The sequence below is a fragment of the Eleginops maclovinus genome, chromosome 5, assembly GCF_036324505.1.
Source record: "Eleginops maclovinus isolate JMC-PN-2008 ecotype Puerto Natales chromosome 5, JC_Emac_rtc_rv5, whole genome shotgun sequence".
NCBI classification, from domain to species: Eukaryota; Metazoa; Chordata; class Actinopteri; order Perciformes; family Eleginopidae; genus Eleginops; species Eleginops maclovinus.
Window position 1 is genome coordinate 9011255 of NC_086353.1, and position 19499 is coordinate 9030753.

The window sequence follows — 19499 nt, forward strand, 5'->3', positions numbered from 1 at the left end:
TGTTGATTAGAGTGTTTAAACATGCTGGATTATGTATTTGGTTATGTTTGTACAAAGCCACGCCAGCTTTAGCAAATACAATTCAGAGTGGTAGGAATCTTCATCAAAAGCCAATGAGTCTATTTCCAAACAATGTTTAACCTTTATTTTAAAGTTCACTTTGTTCTCCTCGAGGTGAAACACATTATAGTTATAAAACTGTTTTTTATTCGGAAATTTGTTGTTCATTGAGTGTGTAACATCAACAATTATCCAACTAAACATATTGAGTTTGACTATAATATGTTCAGGTGGGCTAGAAATAAACAATCAAAGCGAAACACGATTCCCTTGCAACACCTAGATCGACCTTTAGGTCATTTAAATGTTGAATTAATCTAAAATGTGGTTTTGCAGATCACAACATTATTCTGAGCCAGCAGGGCAGCTTTAGGAGCTGCTTTCTGATGATGTGCCTAGCTTTAGGAGTTAATGCTTACATCAAGCGAACCGTCTAAAGTCGGGGTAATAATAGGTTACTTCTTTTGCTCCAGGGGAAGCTTGGATCTGTGCTTCTTGCTCCTGGGAAAAACGATCAGTTTGATATTTCTGATTGTGTGTAAGATTACCTTTGCCTTGGGCCAAGTTGCGGTTGAAGCCCAGCGGACTGACAAACTCAAAGAGGAAGACGGCGATGGCTGTTACAATAAGCAGCATCACAAACATCATCACCCAAACTGATGCACTGAATGGCTCTGAGGGGGGAGAGACAGACACAGAGAGAGGGTGGGGGGAGAGACAGTTAAAGTTGAATCAAGTTCATGATGCACTGGAGTGCAGATGCATAAAGAAGTGAGGGCGGAGAGAAGGAGGCGGCAAACCTGGAAAAATAAAGGACACTCGAAAAAAAAGAACAAGCACAAGGGGGAAAAAGGCGAGGAGAAGATGATAGGAAAGAGACAGAGAGGGGAGAAAGGGAGACAGACAGAGTTAGGGAGGGAGGATGGGAGGAGAGGAAGAGTTAGTCACAGAGAGTTTGACGGAGCACATTTCCATATTTCTCATTATTCCCCTGGATGAGGGCTGAGAGAGGGAGAGGCCTCGGGCGGGGGAGATCGTAGAGGAAGGGGGGAGAGGGAGAGAGGGAGAGAAGAATCAAACTCTGAGTGATCTGATGTGCCCTGCTGCGGGCATGTGTACGTGATCTATGTGTGTGTGATCTGTGCATGTGTGTGTGGGAGAGTGTGAGTGAGCAGGGCAGGAGTTCAGAGAGCGGGGTGACTGCCAGAGACGCTGAACCCAGACAAATTGTATGAATGTGTTTGTGTCAATGAGTGTGTGTGTGTGTGTGTGTGTGTGTGTGTGTGTGTGTGTGTGTGTGTGTGTGTGTGTGTGTGTGTGTGTGTGTGTGTGTGTGTGTGCGTGTGCATGTGCGTGTGCGCATGCGTGTATGTGTGTGTGACTGTATGTCTAAGTATGTGAATGCCAGGGTAAGCCAACCCTGAGAGATTGTGCACTGAGGTGCCTCAAATATGAGTGCGAGAGATACTGAACCGTCACTGATACCCTGGCCCAGGCTCAACACACACTCACACACACATGCATACGATGTGCTTTCATATAAATACACTCACAAAGCATTCACCCCTTAATATACATACGGCCAGAGCACAATCATTCTCCACACACCCTTGATTCAATACACAAAGACCTAATATAACCGTGCAGTATTACACACACTTTTTCTTCCCCCCTCCCTCACCAACACACACATGCATGCTAACACATGGCTTGATACACAGGGACCAACACACGCATGGTCCAATACATCCCCTCACTCCTCGTCTCGCTCCAATGACAATACAAGACATTAGGCAAGCACAGAAGAGTGCTCCAGTTTCTAGTCATCTGAACAACTGGAGGAGAGGAGGAGAGAGGAGGAGAGAGAGGATGAGAGACGAGGAGGAGGAGAGGATAGTATCAAGCATGCTTTGTGTGAAGCTGACTTTTCAAAAAACATCTGGCACACTGCTTCCTGCGCTCTGCTAGAAATATTAATGTGCTCAGGGTGTTGAGGCCCAGATAAAGTCAGAGTACAAGTGGAATTTGGCCAGCATATACTATCTGAATAAAATATTCCATTTTATGTGCAGGATTTTGCCAACATGTAAGCACCCCTTCCTCTCTTTTTCTGCTCCCAGTTGTCAGCTCTGGTGCGGACAAGCGGAGCAAAAGATGAAGAAGAAAAGATGTATAGTTAAATGGGACAAAAAGAAGATTTACCGAGGAAGGCCGAAGGAGAGACGGTCCCGTTGCTACGTGACACCATGACGCTGATGCCAGTCTCAACAAAGGGCACGGAGAAGTCAATAGCCTCTGACCTCTCCTCATTGATAGTCAATGAACCGACTGCCATTATCGCCTTCTTGTACACCACCTGGTAGACAGAAGATAGAAAAGTAGCATTGTGTGCGGGACACACTGACAGGACAATAAATAAAGTGAGCTCTGTGAACATTTGGACAACATCATTCGTCTCAAAAATGGTCCTCCTTTTTTATTTTTTGATGTGAAATATCGCAGTGACTGAGGGTATAAGCTCAGAATGTCAGCTTTAGTTCGAGGGCATTTTTGGCTGAAAAATAAAAATACAGCTGTCTTTTCTCATTGTGCTTCTATTTCCTGGTGTCTGGATGCTTTCTGACAGATGGAAATTCTGCACATAAAGATGTCATTTCTACCATGTAGTAAAATGTTATGATTCTTCTTCAGATGTAATTGTCTCAGGGCTCCTAGCCATCTTCTCCTGTAGACACTACAACCATGGATCAAATTGTGAGTTTCCTTTATCGGACATTTTATGAGTTAATCTCAACCTTTGGGGATTTCAATTTCATCTGTCTTGAATAAATAATCTTTTAGAAAACATAAACGATAATGATCAACTGAGCCTCGAGGCATCTGGATCATCGAGGAGCTTTATCATCTGCTCACTTAAATAGTTAATGGTATGGATTCTAAAGCCCAAAAAGGAAGCAGTCTTGGACATATAAATGACATGCATAATACTGTGTGATTCAATGATGACAGCTTAGCATTTTTGGGTGATCGTAAGTAGTACATCAAATCTCATTTATTTGTATCTCGTATCACATTATTTATTAATGATCTGTGAGTCATTTTAAAAGTGATTCAAGTTGCTTTCAGTCCTGTGGTTAAGATTTGTTTGTGCCAGCATGATTATAACAGGAAAGCAGTTCTTTTTTTGTCAACAAATCCCATCAAAAGTCCCAAACTAGCTATGAAGCAAATCTTTTACAAGTATCATTTCTGAATCTGAAGCCTGATAGAATCAAAAACACACCACTTCTCTAATAGGAATAAATCAATTGCTATCTAAGTGCAAAACACAGGGTTGGGAGGTTGATGGTATTTGTTGACATACAATAAATGATATAAAGAAACACTTTAGAGTCACCTTTAATCCTTATACTTGATAATTATTCCATGACCTGACTGAAGGAAGGACTAATCCTGACAAGACAAATATGTTCTGCTCCACCATTAAATATTTTAAATCTAATTTGAGGACCCATATTTTTTCACTTCCTTTTAGTTCAATCTGCCCGTGGCTTTTACTGAGTTCCCTCTTTACTTATTTCTAACATCCCCTGCTTTTTAATGTTGTCTAAGTCTGTTTCTCTCTACTTCCTTTTTGATATTTTCCTTTTTTTGTATTGCATGATGTATTAATTATTTTGCACTTGTATTTTCTTATTTATACCTGCATTAAGGTAGATCCATAGCATGTGCCCCGACTTGAAGGCACTGCTGTTTTCAATCGTGCTATAAATACACTGACTTTAAGCTTATTTGCTTTGTTGCCAAAGGCTAGATAACAATGTCAAAGCCCTTTTCATATCTGTCCATTACCGACATTAAGCTACTACAGGCGGTGCAGTGGGTTAACCAATGGTGGAAAGTAACTAAGTACATTTACTTAAGTACTGTACTTAAGTACCATTTTGAGATACTTGTACTTTACTTGAGTATTTCCATTTTATGCTACTTTGTACATCTACAATTCAGAGGTAAATGGTGTACTTTTACTCTACACTACATTTATTTAAAACCTTTAGTTACTTTGCAGATTTGGATTCATGATGTGAAATATTATCAACACTCAGACTTAAGTTACACCTGGAGTACATTCGCGAGCTCCCCTGCAGTATACAAAGTAATTAAAACTAGCTGCACCTTTACCAGCTTTGATAACACTTTAATGCATCAATAATTATAATCAAAATATATAATGTGTATTATTCTGAAATTGTCCCATCTGCATAATGAGTACTTTTACTTTTGGTACTTTCAGTGTATTTTGACGCTAATACTTTTCTACTTTTGCCTGAGTAACATTTTGATTGCAGGACTTTTACTTAACAGAGTAAAACACTACTCTGAGTACTTCACCCACCTCTGGGGTTAACCTAGCTTAGCATAAAAACTGGATGCTATAGAGGTGATGGTGAGTGGATTTATGTTCATCTGGAAGGAAAAGGTTAGCACTTTCCCTCTGTTTCTAGTCTTTTTGTTAAGCAAGCTGGCTAGATAAGCGTATATCACAATAATTACTTAGAAGGTCAGACTGATATGGTTTCAAAGTAAAGGACAGACGAGTCGGACGCACCTCTCCAACCATGCCATTCCACACATTGTTGATCTTCTTGCCGTGTTTCCCATTTGTGACCAGGTAGAGGTCGTAAGTGAACTTGACGTTCCTCGCTATCTTCTTCAGAATGTCAATGCAGAAACCTTTGCAGCACTGCTTAATGTAGGAACCTCCTGATGTGCTGTTACTGGAACACACAGAAACAATCAACAATAAGGTCATATTTCTTTTATATTACAGGACATTTCAGAGTTATATAAGAGAGGAATGTGGGAGTGTTACTGTACCCCTGCTCGCTCCACATCTGGTGGTTCAATCAAACTGTAAAACTAGAATTATGATCGTGCTGAGTAAACATAAACACTGCTAAAGGGCACAGAGAGCTTGTATAGAGTCTGTGAGTGTGTGAATGTATTTCCCCTCTGTGCCTGAAAACACTGGGGTACTGAGCAGATGCTACCGTGGCTTTAAATAGAGCTCAACAACCAACCCACATGATTAAAATATCATCTGTCCTGCGCCGCGTCTCTCCAAGTTCTTTTCTCTCCTCTTCCTGTGTTTCACTGATTATGTCTGTTAGGAAGCACTTTTCCAAAACTCTCGATCCTACTGTACATTCACACGCCCGCCTTACAGACAGGACGTACAGAAAGGAGAGAGATGTTTCGGTACACAGGTTTCCTGACAGCCCTCCCTGAGGATCTCGGAGCTGTGAACTAAACTGAATTGTTGGATCAAATGATACTCATAATCTATTAAATTCTACCAGCATTTTAAAAAAGTATTTTCATGAAAACTTTATTCCTCGCCCGTGTCATCCTGTAACATGTATGGATTCGAACAGTAACTCGGTGACCTTTTCACTTGCCATTTAGCCTGACTCTGATTCATGAGAAAGTTCTTAAGGAACTGAGGGATTCACACACCGAGAACGACTGTCAAAGAACCGAAACATCAAAGGATTAAAAAGTGTTTTAACAGCAGTCAACTGTATCTGCAGCACAGCAAAGTGTGCGTGTCTGAATGTGTATACGTGTGTGTGTGTGTGTGTGTGTGTGCATGAGAGAAAGAGAGCCTAGTTTACGTACATATATGTGTGTGTGGCTCTGTATGTGCAGTATGTCCCCCAGGTGTTCTAATGCACACATAATGTATACATTAGCTCTTCCCAGCTGAGTCCTCTGTGTCCTTATGTCACTATGTACACACACACACACACACACACACACACACACACACACACACACACACACACACACACACACACACACACACACACACACACACACACACACACACACACACACACACACACACACACACACACACACACACACACACACACACACACACACACACACACACACACACACACACAGCAACAACAGCATCCCGAAGACGCACATACAGTGCATCTGTTTGATTCATGTCATGCTTTTGTAACAACAAGCCCATACAACTAAAATGGAAGTAGTGACTGAGTAAATGTAGCTCTTATGGATGGTTGGATGTGTGCATGTACGCATATATGAGCGCATGGATGGCTGGACACAGAAAAAAGCAAATGTAACGTGAAAAGGCCCAGAAGAGACGAGTCATCTGGGCTGGCGACCGCTCAGACTTGTGCGGCCAACGCTGCCGAGGAAGCTTAAGATATCGGGTCACAAGTTAAACTTTCCATGCGCTGTGATTCAGTCGTCTAACTGTGTGCTCCTACAGTGCAGCATTGTCGTGACTGCATGGGTCAGAAACTTAATGGTCGTTGTGTTGCATCTCCTGTCTGTAATCTCAAATCCATTTAACCCAAAAGCTTTTGGTATGATGGATTCTGTGCGATAAAAAAAAGGTAAATAAATCTTCAAAGAGTGTAATTATGGTTGAATGATTTGCATTTACCATGTGGCTAACAAGGACTCTCTTCCTATTATATTCTATCCAAACAGCTATCTTGAAAAATGCATCTTTTTCTCTATTGTCTGGCAGATTCGATTGAAGTTTTGACAATAATGCTGTCAGTCATGAGAGGACAAACAAATAGAAAAGAAGGGTTTTTGATGGACTGTCTGGCGGCTAAATGATCATCAAGCAGCACGGAGCTGGTGGCAAACAAACCTGCAGCAATTATGATTAACGCTTACAGAATGTATTCTGAACTGGCTGTATACAGATGAGCTCAGATGTGAGCTAAATTGTACAAATAAGCAGAAGCTCTCATTGAGGTTTCCACATATAGCAGATAATTGGAGTAAAACCGAAGATGTCAAAGAATCCAAAAGCTTTAACTTTGAGGAAGTTTTACTTCCACTCACTACCTGGGAAATATCTCTGCATTGTTTACACACACGTGAAGGCCTGCAACATATTTCAGCCTTATGAAAATGTATTTGAAGTTGTATTCAAAGAGAAAAGTACATTGTATTGCTCGATGTGTTGCTGGGGAACGAAATACAACTCTAAAGCTTTCTTCTGGACTGACACACAGACGGATCAAATCTTTAAGTACAGTCAATGTGAAAAAATCCCAAGCAATTAAAATGATGAATAACATCTCTGAATGAATCTATATAGCTTGTGTGTATGCTTTGTGCATAAAATGTGGGATGACCGGCGCTCCACACGGCTTCATCCTTACTAAGGTGCTTGAAGCATGAATAAGTTCAGACTGATTTAAGTCAAAGACTCCATTCATCTTTAAATGGTGGATTTCTCTTCTTCTTTCATATTTTATATACATATGAAATGTATTTTCACTGTGATGAGAATTTGAAACAATATCTCTTCCAACAAAGGATGATTTCAGCCCACTGCTATTGTCGCAGTGGAAAAAGTGATATATATGCAGTCAGGTGGTGAGTGGTGAGGTGGGAAAAAAACTGTATATAATCATAGAAAATAATCACATTTGAGGAAGCAGCGCTACAAAGTCAAGATGAAATTGTGAAACATTTCCATTCCCGATAGTTGATACTGTTATCTCTAGCCAAACAGAAACAAATATATTCCTGCGAAGTGATGATGTTTCATACAGATATGCTAAAAAAATATTGAAAGTCTAAGTAAACAAAATGAGAGATGTTTTCCAAACAGCAGATGCAGACGGAGGATATGGGGGAATTGGGATATTCAGGGAAGAAAGGCAGTTTCTTTTTTCTACAATGGAGGAAATGGTGTAATTGTGCTGTCCCGCCTGGATTAGGAAGGACATTTCATTATCGGGGAGCGGTAAAAGAAGAGTCAAGGCCAGGTGAGACGATGACTTAGCTACCACAGGGAGGGGGGAGCTAAGTGGCCTGTGGTATCAGAGAGCAGGCTGGCGAGTGCGGATAGACCCGAGCCGGCAGAAAGTCCCTGAGGAGCCTTGAATGCCAGAACCAGAATTATGAATTTGATGTGAACATCCACCGGCAGCCAGTGGGGAGGGAGGGGGTCGTACAAGTGGGGAGACGACAAAGGGAACTTGGGGAGGTTGCAGACAGGGCAGGCTGCTGCGCGCTGGATGGTTTGCAGCGACTGAACAGAATACTTTACGAGCCGGGCTTGCTGGGAGATGCAGCAGTCCAGATGGGAGATGACAAAAGGTTGGGCTGCGTCCCACATGAAACATCTTTTCATTTGCTGTCTCAAGGTACATCTCAGACTAAGATTTATGTATTTATAGTTTCTTTTTAAGGCACACTGCACAATCACAGACATTACTGTAAATGTGCCAGAGCTGTTCGTCCTAAGGCTATTTAAATGAAGGACGAGACAGTCTCAGTCTGTTGGAAGACCAGAAACACATGATGACCCCTGCTAACATCACTCATGATGTGTTCAGGAGCATCAAAAGAGGTACTTGATCAATGGCTATACTCAAACAGGTGACGGCAGAAAAACAATTACTCTTCTTCAAGAAAAAGCATTTATTTATGGTCTTTTACTAAATATCTTTACAATAATTTATACTTTTTAATAAAGCATAACTTGTTCTGGTATTGTGTGCCAGCTATAAAGTATTTTGGCAGCTACACACCAAATTTGGCTGACCATGACGCAATGACTGACGCTGTTTTAGCCTCCTTGCTTCATCCCTGCCCATAAACATCTCCATTTCCAATTGCTGATTTTGAAATGTGTAATTTAAAACTTCAGCTGTTTATTATTTTCATTGATTTTCATTATTGTTTAATCTGCCGAGCATTTTCTCAATGAACAGATTTTTTTTAAAAAGTATGACATTTCTAAAACTCAAAATTATTCTGCTTTTATAAGTACATCTTCATAACTTTGAAACTGAAACAAGAAAATTATAATGTTTATGCTTTTAAAATGATGCAATAATTAAAATAGATGGTTTATGATGTGTTCCTCAAAAGCTTTACACTTTTTACACGATCATAAACTATACTCAGGTTGCTAACAATGGTTCCTTTTTGGATCTACAATTTCACGTAAACAAAATTCTAATTGAAAAGTCACAGCTGCAAATTTGGTTTATGCTCTGTCAGTCTCATGTAATCCATTTCAGTTTAGAGTTAAGACTGGAAAATCTGCCAGCATGAATTTCATGTCTGAATATGAAATTTCAGAAAATGAATGAAAATTGAGAAAGGGAAAGTTTGAAATTGCTTAACAGATTCAAATCCACACAGCCTTTCGTTGCTTCCACACCTGGTTACATTGTAAATAATGTAAAATAAAGAATAAAAACAATCTATCAATAAGTACCAAAGACAAATACATTAGGCAGTATTATTGAATGATGAATAATTAGTGGGTGTAACATTTAAAACGAGCAGCACCATCGGTACATCTAAAGCAACACGCATCACACTGAATTAATGGAGCAATGAAACAAAGAGCATAATGGGCAACACATGCAATTACTGTGGTAGCAGAAACAAAACTCAAGTACACCGACAGATTGGCATTAGCGAGCTGACAGCAACAGAGAGCAATTCATTATTAATGTTGACAGAACTGATTATCCGTGATCCAAATGAGAACTACTTTGCCGGTAAGTGTTAAACTATCTGACAGAAGTTGGATTAGAGTTTTACTCCTGAACAACACTGTCAAAGAACTAAAATAGTGAGGAAGAAAAGAGGGAAATCACTGATGTGCATCTTGGCTGCACAAGCTGACATGAAGAGTGGTTATGTATAAATCTGCAATGATTTTGATGTGAATACAATACATGCAGCTTTGCCCCTTTTAACAAATACACTTGGGGCGACAAAAGACCTATTTGTCTTATCGAGGAACATGCATAAAGTGGCGGCAAAGTTGTAACATGCGCCATCGAGTTTGTGATCTTAATATTAAGGAGAGACGCTACAGGCCAAAACATTGTTTTTCATGCACTGGTCAATTCTGAGTTCGGGCTATTTTGTTCCAGTAACATGTGTTCTTTCAGAGCAGAGGCAAAAATCATCGTGAATCCAGATTTTGGAGTTTATGTAATCACGCTCTGTCTGTTTTAATCTGTCGATTTTTTATACATAAACCAGAAATTAGCATATTAGCACATATTTTAACATAACTTTCATAAAACATTAAATACAAAAAGGAATTATTGTAAAGTCGCTTTTCCTTTCCTGTAGTTTGTTATGTAGGTTTGTGTGCATGTAAATGGTCTGCGAAGGCTGAAATCCCTACGTTCCCTCCAGAGGGAAGTCTGTCCCTTTAAAGATCACATTTCTAAAAAGGTGTTTTGTTAAATATTATAAATGATACATTTTGGTGCTAGAAAAATGATTTGACTGTCAATATTCTCAATCCATAGAGGAACGCAAACAGCCCGTATTCTGAAGCTGTGCCTTTCAACAAAACATCAGGACAATAGTAAGGTTGTGATGTCACAACTTTAGAATATATTCTGTAAGTAGAAAAGGCAACCAAACACCGTTACAGCCATTCCCCCACTGCAGTGACCTTGTAGTGACGTGGAAAGAGCAGACTCTAAAAACACTAAGAGTAGAAAGGGCCTTTCAGAGAGGGGGGTTTAAAAAGGAATGTGCTAAAACGGTGCGTTTCAGACAAGTTTGAGAAAAATAATGTGTTATCTGAACATTGAAGCATGTTAGCATATTCTGACAGAAACCTTATATATACGAAACTGAAATTGAGCATTATGTGACTCCTTTAACTTGTGTTTCAACAATGTGGATATATTGTCAGCTGCATACATTTGGATTTCAGTGTTGAGGACAAACAGATGATGAGTCATTATTATATAAAGTAAAAACGAGTGGGACAAGTATAAATCCTTGTAGATCAAAAGTGGACAAGCAAAGGGCATATGAATGACGAGTATGTTCTTAGACAAATTGAGATCGGTTACAGATGTGTGATGCTATATGTTCTTTCTACCTAGAAAAATCAAGATTGTTAGATAATTATTCCACCTATTCAGAACGGTATGAGCCCATTTAATAGCCGTGTTTGCCATTGTGGTGACGCATTACATGGGGCAAAATATGGGCAAACTGCGCCTACCCCCACAGTAAAACACCTGCGTGATCAGCGTTGTGGGTTGAAACAAAAAAGTTGTTTAGGTTAAGGCAACAATGCGACTTGTTTTGGTAGGAATAGATCATGGTTCGGTTTGAAATAAGTACAATTGTAACATAACTTAAGTATTAAAACTTAAAATAATAAAAAATAAACTAAAACATAAAAATGATAAAAGAATAAAACTAAATATTGAGTTTGGGATTCATACGGGACATGGAGCAGTCTCCTGGGTAAAAGTGTTTACTGACCCTTTCATGCACCCCAGCTATGACAGCCTCCTCAGGTTTTGATTTTTATACTACATGATCTGACTCCCTGACTACGTCGCCTTGTGTCGGTATCAGTGATCAACCATGTAAAAAAATGGTAAAGGCTTTCTGAACCTTCTAGTAGGTTCAGCAGGCCTCTGATAACCACCGGTAACACACATCCAATCAGCTGATCAGCTGAGAGATTGCCAGCCTTCCTTAGTATCGTTGTGAGTCTCTCAAATGTGTAGTGATGTGTGTTTGTTCGTGTTGAGTGTGTTTCTATTTACTCTTTGACATGCTTCCGGCACGGCACAGAGTTCCTCATGCAGGTGCCGGTGAGGATGTCCACATTGTCGACAATGACGAAAGGTTTCTCCTCCAGTGTGACGATGGAGAGATGGTTTTCATCTGCATCCTCGTCCCCGTGGGAGTTATACCTCGGCCACACTGGGAACATCAGCGACAGTGTCCCGTTCTCCCAACGGCCCATCTGTGTGTGCGGAAACAAACACCAACACAAACAAAATCAGTGATAGCCATCTTAATTGAAGTGTTTTGACTGTTTAATTTCTGTGCTGTCATGCAAAACCACTGTTTTCATTTGTTACCTTCTCCCAGTTCCTCTCACTATTCAGGACGATGACAACCAATTTGGGGTTGGCCTGGTAACCATCTGGAGTAAAGGATAAGTCACGCCCTTCATTCCACACATGCATCATGTGTCTGAAAACAAATGGAGAAAAACAGGGAGGAAGCTGTTATTTGCTTTTGTTTTTCATCAGTTTGAGTGCACAAGAGCAGATACATTTTAAATAACGAGTTAAGCACTCTATAATCACTGCAAGAGTATCCTCTTAAAATCAATGCTGTCTTCACCCACTGCGTGTGCATGCATGCCTGAGTGTATGTGAGCTCCTCTTTATGTGTAGGAGGGGGAAAAGTCAGAGGCCACATTTCTCTCCCATCAACATTCTGCATTGATTTCTCCACAGATATACGCCTGAAAGACAAGTCACTGGTGCAACAAGGCTGCCCTCACTCTGTTACTCACTACAGTGATCTTGCATACGCAAACAGATCCTTTGCTGAAACATTTACACACTCTCTAAAATGAAGCAGTGGAGAGGAGTAAATGAACCAGTATCACACACAGTGATATGGGATTAAGAATACATTCACTCCTGTAAAACAATCTTCAGAAAGCGAGGCGTTCAGGACTGGAAGGATAGCATGATTCCCCCTGGAGGAATGGAGGTCTGTCTGAGGAAGTTTACTAAAAAGAAAAAAATAACAAAAGCGAAAACAGCTGCCCAAAAAAGACAACACTTATTCTTAGATGCCTTTTGTTGTGACTTATTACAAATGGTTTGATTCTTTGTGACACCGTGTCAAACACTGTTTGCATGATACTATACAACTGAAATATTATCTGCCAAAAATAAAATATTCAAGCAGTCAAAGACTTAAAGCTTTACATTTTAAAATTTGACACAATAGACAGCTGTATTCTCAGGACTAATACATCTTACCATAATTAATATAATCACAGATTTGATGAATGAATTCCAACAATGCGTTATTCTAAAACAAGGACTTGAAAAAGGACAACAAAAATACACTTCTGTTTTTTATGGAAGCAGGTCCAGGCCCAGGGCCAGGAGAGATTCATGCCTGAACTCAAATATGGCAACAGAAAGTCAAGAAGTGTTATGATCATTATTGGAGGGCTGTTTTGCAAGTGCCCGGCAGCTGAAATAAAAAATATGATAATTGTGCTCTAATTCAAACAGGTGGGATTTTATGTTGTCTCATTTGCGGGAGAGGTATTTGGTAGTTGACACATAAATAACGTTGTTGGGCAGTGGATTAGAGAGAGGTAAGTTAATCATCTGTTTTTCAAAGACTTGGAAACAGGCCTGTGCTCTTTGGGAGCCGGCTCCACTCACACAGAGTAAAGAGTAAATACAAAGTCCCTGTCTCCCTCGCAGGCAGGCACTGCAAAAATACCAAACAGCTCTGCTGTGGGTAAACCCTCTCAGCAAACACAAATAATTAAAGACAATCCTACAAAGGGACACTAAGAGACACTTCCCTGCAACATAACTACATGTGCTTTTGCTAATATAGGTTAAAATGCCATGTCTAGACAAATATGCATTTTAGTATTTGAAAAGTCTTCATGGTGCGGCAGGTGATGCCCTTGTCACAGTGCATTGCTACAGCCGAACACATATGGCGGAAACACTGGTGCATTCTATTCTGGGAAACCACCGTCTCCTCCTATTTCAGGTTTGTTACAATTTTTTCTAAAAACAACATTTTGATCTAAACCGATGAAGCATTTTTTTAGGCATGTAAAACAGGCGGCTTCTTCTTCATATAATCATATTTATAGTTGCATGTTTATTCATTTCATTGTGTGATCCCAAGTGATGTCAACACAACAAAGTGTAAAGCTACATTAAAAAGGGGTTCAGTGATTTTAAAATTACAGTATGCTAAATTATTTTCATTAACCCGTAAATGCAATGCCGGTTTTAATAGCATCCACAGCAGCTGCATTACAGAAAAAACCCTGCTATTGTAGATGCCATCTCTAGAATGTGGTCCCTTTACTCTGTGCAGAATATTTCACTATTACTGAAGCACTGTGTGAGTATGAATAAAGAAATAAGGGAGGCTCTTCCCAAACTCTGTATTATGGCAGGGAGCATCTTTTCAGAATAAAGTGACAGCTTAGGGGTTTGTATGGTACAGTGGTTCCATCAAATAGAATAACCTTTTATACAATTACTACCTAAATAAAAACCTGTAGCATTGTGAAGACCAAATAAGCTGTACTAGAGTCTGAGATATTAATACCTGTCAGGCAAGAATGACAGGCAATCCAACAGGGTTGATAGAGTCTTTAAAGTGCCAGATTATGTTGTCCTATTCGTCTCCACCTCACAATGTTTCTATGCACACTGCGGCAAGATTGTATCTAGACTAATGTATGCAGAATCCTGATCACAGCTTTCCACTTCCAAATCAGGGAAGGGAAATTCAACCTGTCAGTTTATTATAACAAAAATTGGCTGCAGTTGTTTTGACAAATATGCAAATTATATCTAATAAGATGGTGAAACAAATGGGGTACCTCTGACAGACCTCAATAGGAGCTAAAAGTATTGCAGAACAATCTTTTTCCTTTCTGAGTTATATTGGATCAACCTGTCAACAACGCCGGTATTGTATATGCTTTCATATATACTGTAATGGGCTAATAAGAGAGAAATGTAATAATAAAGCCGTGATGCTGAAAATCACTGTGGCTTTTATTCTAATGACGCATCTCATAAATCAGCATAGATGTGCCGAGCCAAGCAACCTGACCTTTATGTATAAAGCCAGTTTTATTTACATGTCTAAATTAATAATCATATTTTAGCCACTGAATGACTCACATAAAAAACCCTGAAAGGAAGCAATGCCTATAACAAATGATTTCTGTATCTTTGCTTTTAAAGTCGTGGATTTTCAGAATGAATGTGCCAGCATGTGTGTCCCCCCCATCTTGTTTGAAGGATTTGACTGTTTCCTCATCACAGAGACTTCAGAGAAGATCACATACTGGTATGCATATGTGTGTGTGTGTGTGTGTGTGTGTGTGTGTGTGTGTGTGTGTGTGTGTGTGCACAGAGACACACATACCAATTCATGCCACCTACAGAGCCACGTAACCAGAAAAAGACAGAGAGAACAAAGCTAGCAAAAGCTGCTTTAATCCTGACTTAATGACGGCAAATCCAGTCATGTGAAGTAAGGTGCACACACAAAAACACACATGAATACACACACCAGACATATACAGCACTCGGCCCCAGTTATCACAGGGCAGCAACAACACAGAGGTCTGCCTGAAATTCAATTTATTGTCTCTTGACTGGGGAGCAGAGTGAGCCCATACACCATGTACACAACAAGCTAATGGTGTTAAATGTCAGAAGACATCTTAGTGTTTAACACCACTGTCATCTCTGCTTTCCTTTTCCCTTCTTCCCCTCTCATTAGTACATTAAAAGAGTTATGTAACACTGCTCAACGTTGTACAAAGACAAACGGAGTTATGCAAGCCCTTAGACCTTGAGTTCCACACACACACACACACACACACACACACACACACACACACACACACACACACACACACACACACACACACACACACACACACACACACACACACACACACACACACACACACACACACACACACACACACACACACACACACACACACACACACACACACACACACACACACACACACACACACACACCTGCGCAGGGCACTAGGTGGCAGCTTCCCCGGGCTCCTGTCTGACGGTGTGCTGTAGCAGCTGCCTTGGGCCTCTGGAAGCTCCCCTTTCTCCCGAAGCATGGCGGTAGCTGCATGGGAAATTATGCCAATCCCATCCCGCACCCGCGTGTCAAGCGGGTACTCCCAGTCATCGTAGGACACGGAGATCATACCCAGAGGAAACATCTGAGAGCAAAGAAGAGGACATGGTGTGAAGGTTCAATTCGATTTTTTAAGCTACATTTCAAACATCTACAGTATATGTTTCTCTTAAAGCTGTCAGGCAGGTGATTTATTGGTTTGGCGTGCCCATTTTGAATTATTCATATCTGTTTATGGAATAGGTGCGAATTGCCACAAACTGAATAGCTCTTTCAGGTTTGGCCTACATCTTAAATGGGAAAAATTAAGGTTTTGAGAAACAAAATAATCCACTCTTTGACAGAATTAGTCAAAACTAAAATGCCAGCACTCTAGTATGTCATCTACTCTTTTTCAATTCAAATCAATTCAATTTCATCCAAATGTGAATCAGTTCTCTTTCTTGAAGGAAAACAGATGCATAGAGACTTCGGAATGATGGACAAGGAAATATACGAATGAACATTTGAGATCCTTCTGAGTAAATGCCAAGACAGATTATGTATATTTTCTTATTTTAAAGTGAGGAAAACATTTGAGCTGATTATAATTTGAATTATTTATACACATAAGTATATCCTATTAAGATAATAGCTACCTTGGTGTCCTACAGTTTCAGAGTGAATGTGTATGCAATGCTTGGCAAACAACCTACGTATTAAGGAGCTGAGAAAATGTTTTCAGAGAGACAAACAAAAACAAAGCAGTAAACTGAAAATATGATACAATAGGATTTATTTGTTCCCAGTCAGCATTAAATATCTCAAAAATGTTTAAGGATTATGCTTATGGCTCGGTTTGGAAATATTTATGTTCATTTTATGGTTGGGTGATAAGATGGATATCATATATATTTGTCTGAAAATTAGACAAACAGATGGTTAGCTTAGCCTAGTGCAAAGATTGGAAACATGGGGAAAGAGCCAGACTCGGACTCCAGATATGACAGGAGAGGTAGCAGATGACCTGCCAAAGCCTGGATTCAAAGTCCCTGCTCTTGTCAAACCACTCAAAAGTGGCCACCTGTTACTACACATGGGGCCTCACTACCTCAGGGGTGAAGTCTGGGTTGCCAGTGGTGAGGCTGGACACAATCCAAATGTAACCGGCTCCTATCAGGCCCAAGGAACGAGCTTCCTCCATTATATAACTGTCAAGGAACAGAGTAAGAGAATTAATAAAGATTTGCTACAGAAAGGAAGACAGGGACAGCAGAAGAAAATGAAAGACACTCACACAGCTTCATCCTTGGAGCAGTACAGCAGTATAACGGGACTCTGGATCCTCTTGAGGGCAATGTGTGATTTAGAGTTTGGGTCGCCGTCTACAGCATCAAGAGTCACCACACTCTGCAGGTCCCAGCGTACAAAGCTGCAACAAAACACCATTAAATAATGGACGGTACTTAATCCTGTCAGCTGCCGTAAATAAAGGTTGAAGATGAAAACAGAGAGTGTGTGTTTGTCTATGTGGGGGAGTGTATTCATTATGTACCTGTGATCCACAGTTACTTTCAGAGTGCTGATGAAATCCTGGTACCCGGGGAACTTGGAAGTGACGATAGAAAAAACATGCCAGTCATACTCCTCCATGATGGAGAGCATGAGCAGAGCCTCCTGTTGCAGAGCGGCACCGAACTGGAAGAACGTGGACTTCTCATCCTGCAACAACACACAGCAGCGGAGACAGTCAGCTGATTTGTCTGAAGAACTGAATTAATTTCAGAAAAGAACAAAAAAAAACACAACACACAGAAGACCGGGAATGAGTGAGCGAGCGAGACTCAAAAACCCGGTGGAATTAAAACCATTTTCAATTTTGCAATCAGTGAGTCAGAACCGGAGAGATAAGAGAGAGAGAGAGCAAACGCTTGAGAAATGAACGATGGAAAATGGGAAAGCGAGGAAGAGATACTGAAAGATTCAGTCAACAAGTGAGACTACACTGCAAGAGATTGACTGCTGGCAACAGGGGGGCCCTAATGGTCGGAGATAACTGCCTCATAACTCACACGTTGATACACTTCAGCCCAATACAAGTAGCTAATATAACAACAGCTGTGCATTGTCTCAAAACCCAAGCGAGCCAAATACGAAAGCTCAACCTGCTCGCTTATTCTGTCTGCTGATGTATTAATAAACTGTTTAAAATGAGTCATTAATGCTGAACATAATCTTTCTGTGGTACACTAACTGCAGAAGATAAGGTGTCATTTTATAGCAGTCTCATTCAAAGCAGAGGATATCCTCTATAAACTGTGGCTCAAAATGTTCCAGCATTTATTCACGATGCCACATACAGTTGAATCATTTCGTCTCAGCATTTGAGGGAAACTGGGGGTCGGCCTGAGAGTGGGAGGCTGCAGCAAGCATTACCAAAACCAAAGCAGATATTTAACAGAATGAAACCCAGCGTAAGTGTGAAATATGTTGCTAATGATTGCAGAATGTATGTTTGCATAAAGTGTAAACTGAGTTTCTCCCCGGGGACACAACAAATAGACAGCGACACAGCCAATCAACCAGAGAGGAGAGAGGAGGAGCAGACAGGGAGAAAAAGAAAAAGGCTGAAGGGGGGAGTGAGGGAGAAAAATCTCCCAGTCTTGAGAGCGAGATTGAGATACCTGCTGCAGAAAGAGATGGAATAGAAGTGAGAGCCTCTGGAGAAAAACTAAGAGAGATACAGTACTTCAAACCTCCTCACAAGGTCCCTCCTATTCACACACACAAACACACATGCACACTGACATGCTCTGACACCCCTCTACAGAGGGCATCAAAGAGTGTGACACATTAAACTTCAAAGCCCTCATAAACACACATGGAGAATCAGCTGTCAGCTCCTGTCTCTCTGCCCCCGCCACCGCCACCTCCACCTTCATGTGTGTGTAGGTGTATGTGTATGCGTTGGTGTGTGGGTGCGTAACACCATATTGTGCCTTTAGTGTTGTCCCTCAGTTTAACACAAAGCTCACAGCTCAGGCCATCACACACATAAAGCCCCGCAGAGGTTTAACTCCTCCCCCTCTCCACCACTGCAGAAAAGAGAGACAAGTGGAAAAGAGAAAGGATGAAATTGTTCTTCAAAAAGATCTATCTCACAGTTTGCATCTGTGTGACTTTATATTTTACTCAGAAAGAAAAAAGGAGTAAATCGTCTCTCCTCTGTGTGGCAACAAGCATGTCCTCAGTTTAATGCAGATAACAACACACACACACACACACACACACACACACACACACACAAAATTGCATCCACACCAACTCACATGTAAGAGTACAACCGACAGTAATATACACATCAGCGCTGAAACAACTGACCTAAGAACCAAACAAAGTGTTGATTGTTTAAAGGAAAAACTCCAAGGAGGGTCGGGAAGTGACGGATTAGATGTAACAGGATTACATAATCAGTAACTGTATTCCCCTTAAAGTAACATAAAAAAGACAACATGAGATTACCGTTACATTTCTATAAATGTATGCTTACTGGCAGGATTACAGTGTTATTAAAAAATATGTTTAAAATAGAATATTGTGTTTGTTGTCAAAGGATCAGATTTGAGTTGTTCTTTGTAAACTGAGTTGTTCTGAAGGCTAACTCTTCACTTAATATGCCT

At 40.5% G+C, this 19499-nt stretch overlaps 1 protein-coding gene across 1 annotated transcript in view; it reads right to left on the bottom strand.

The window, feature by feature from the left end:
• Positions 1-19499, bottom strand: part of grin2ab (glutamate receptor, ionotropic, N-methyl D-aspartate 2A, b) — an 88382-nt gene that overhangs the window by 9858 nt on the left and 59025 nt on the right. The window contains exons 5-13 of the mRNA XM_063884164.1: positions 17375-17541; positions 17117-17251; positions 16931-17030; positions 15720-15925; positions 12006-12120; positions 11685-11887; positions 4670-4838; positions 2263-2416; positions 609-734 (exon numbers count right to left, since the gene is read on the bottom strand). Coding sequence (XP_063740234.1) covers positions 609-734; positions 2263-2416; positions 4670-4838; positions 11685-11887; positions 12006-12120; positions 15720-15925; positions 16931-17030; positions 17117-17251; positions 17375-17541 — 1375 coding nt within the window. The remainder of the gene's footprint in view (positions 1-608; positions 735-2262; positions 2417-4669; positions 4839-11684; positions 11888-12005; positions 12121-15719; positions 15926-16930; positions 17031-17116; positions 17252-17374; positions 17542-19499) is intronic.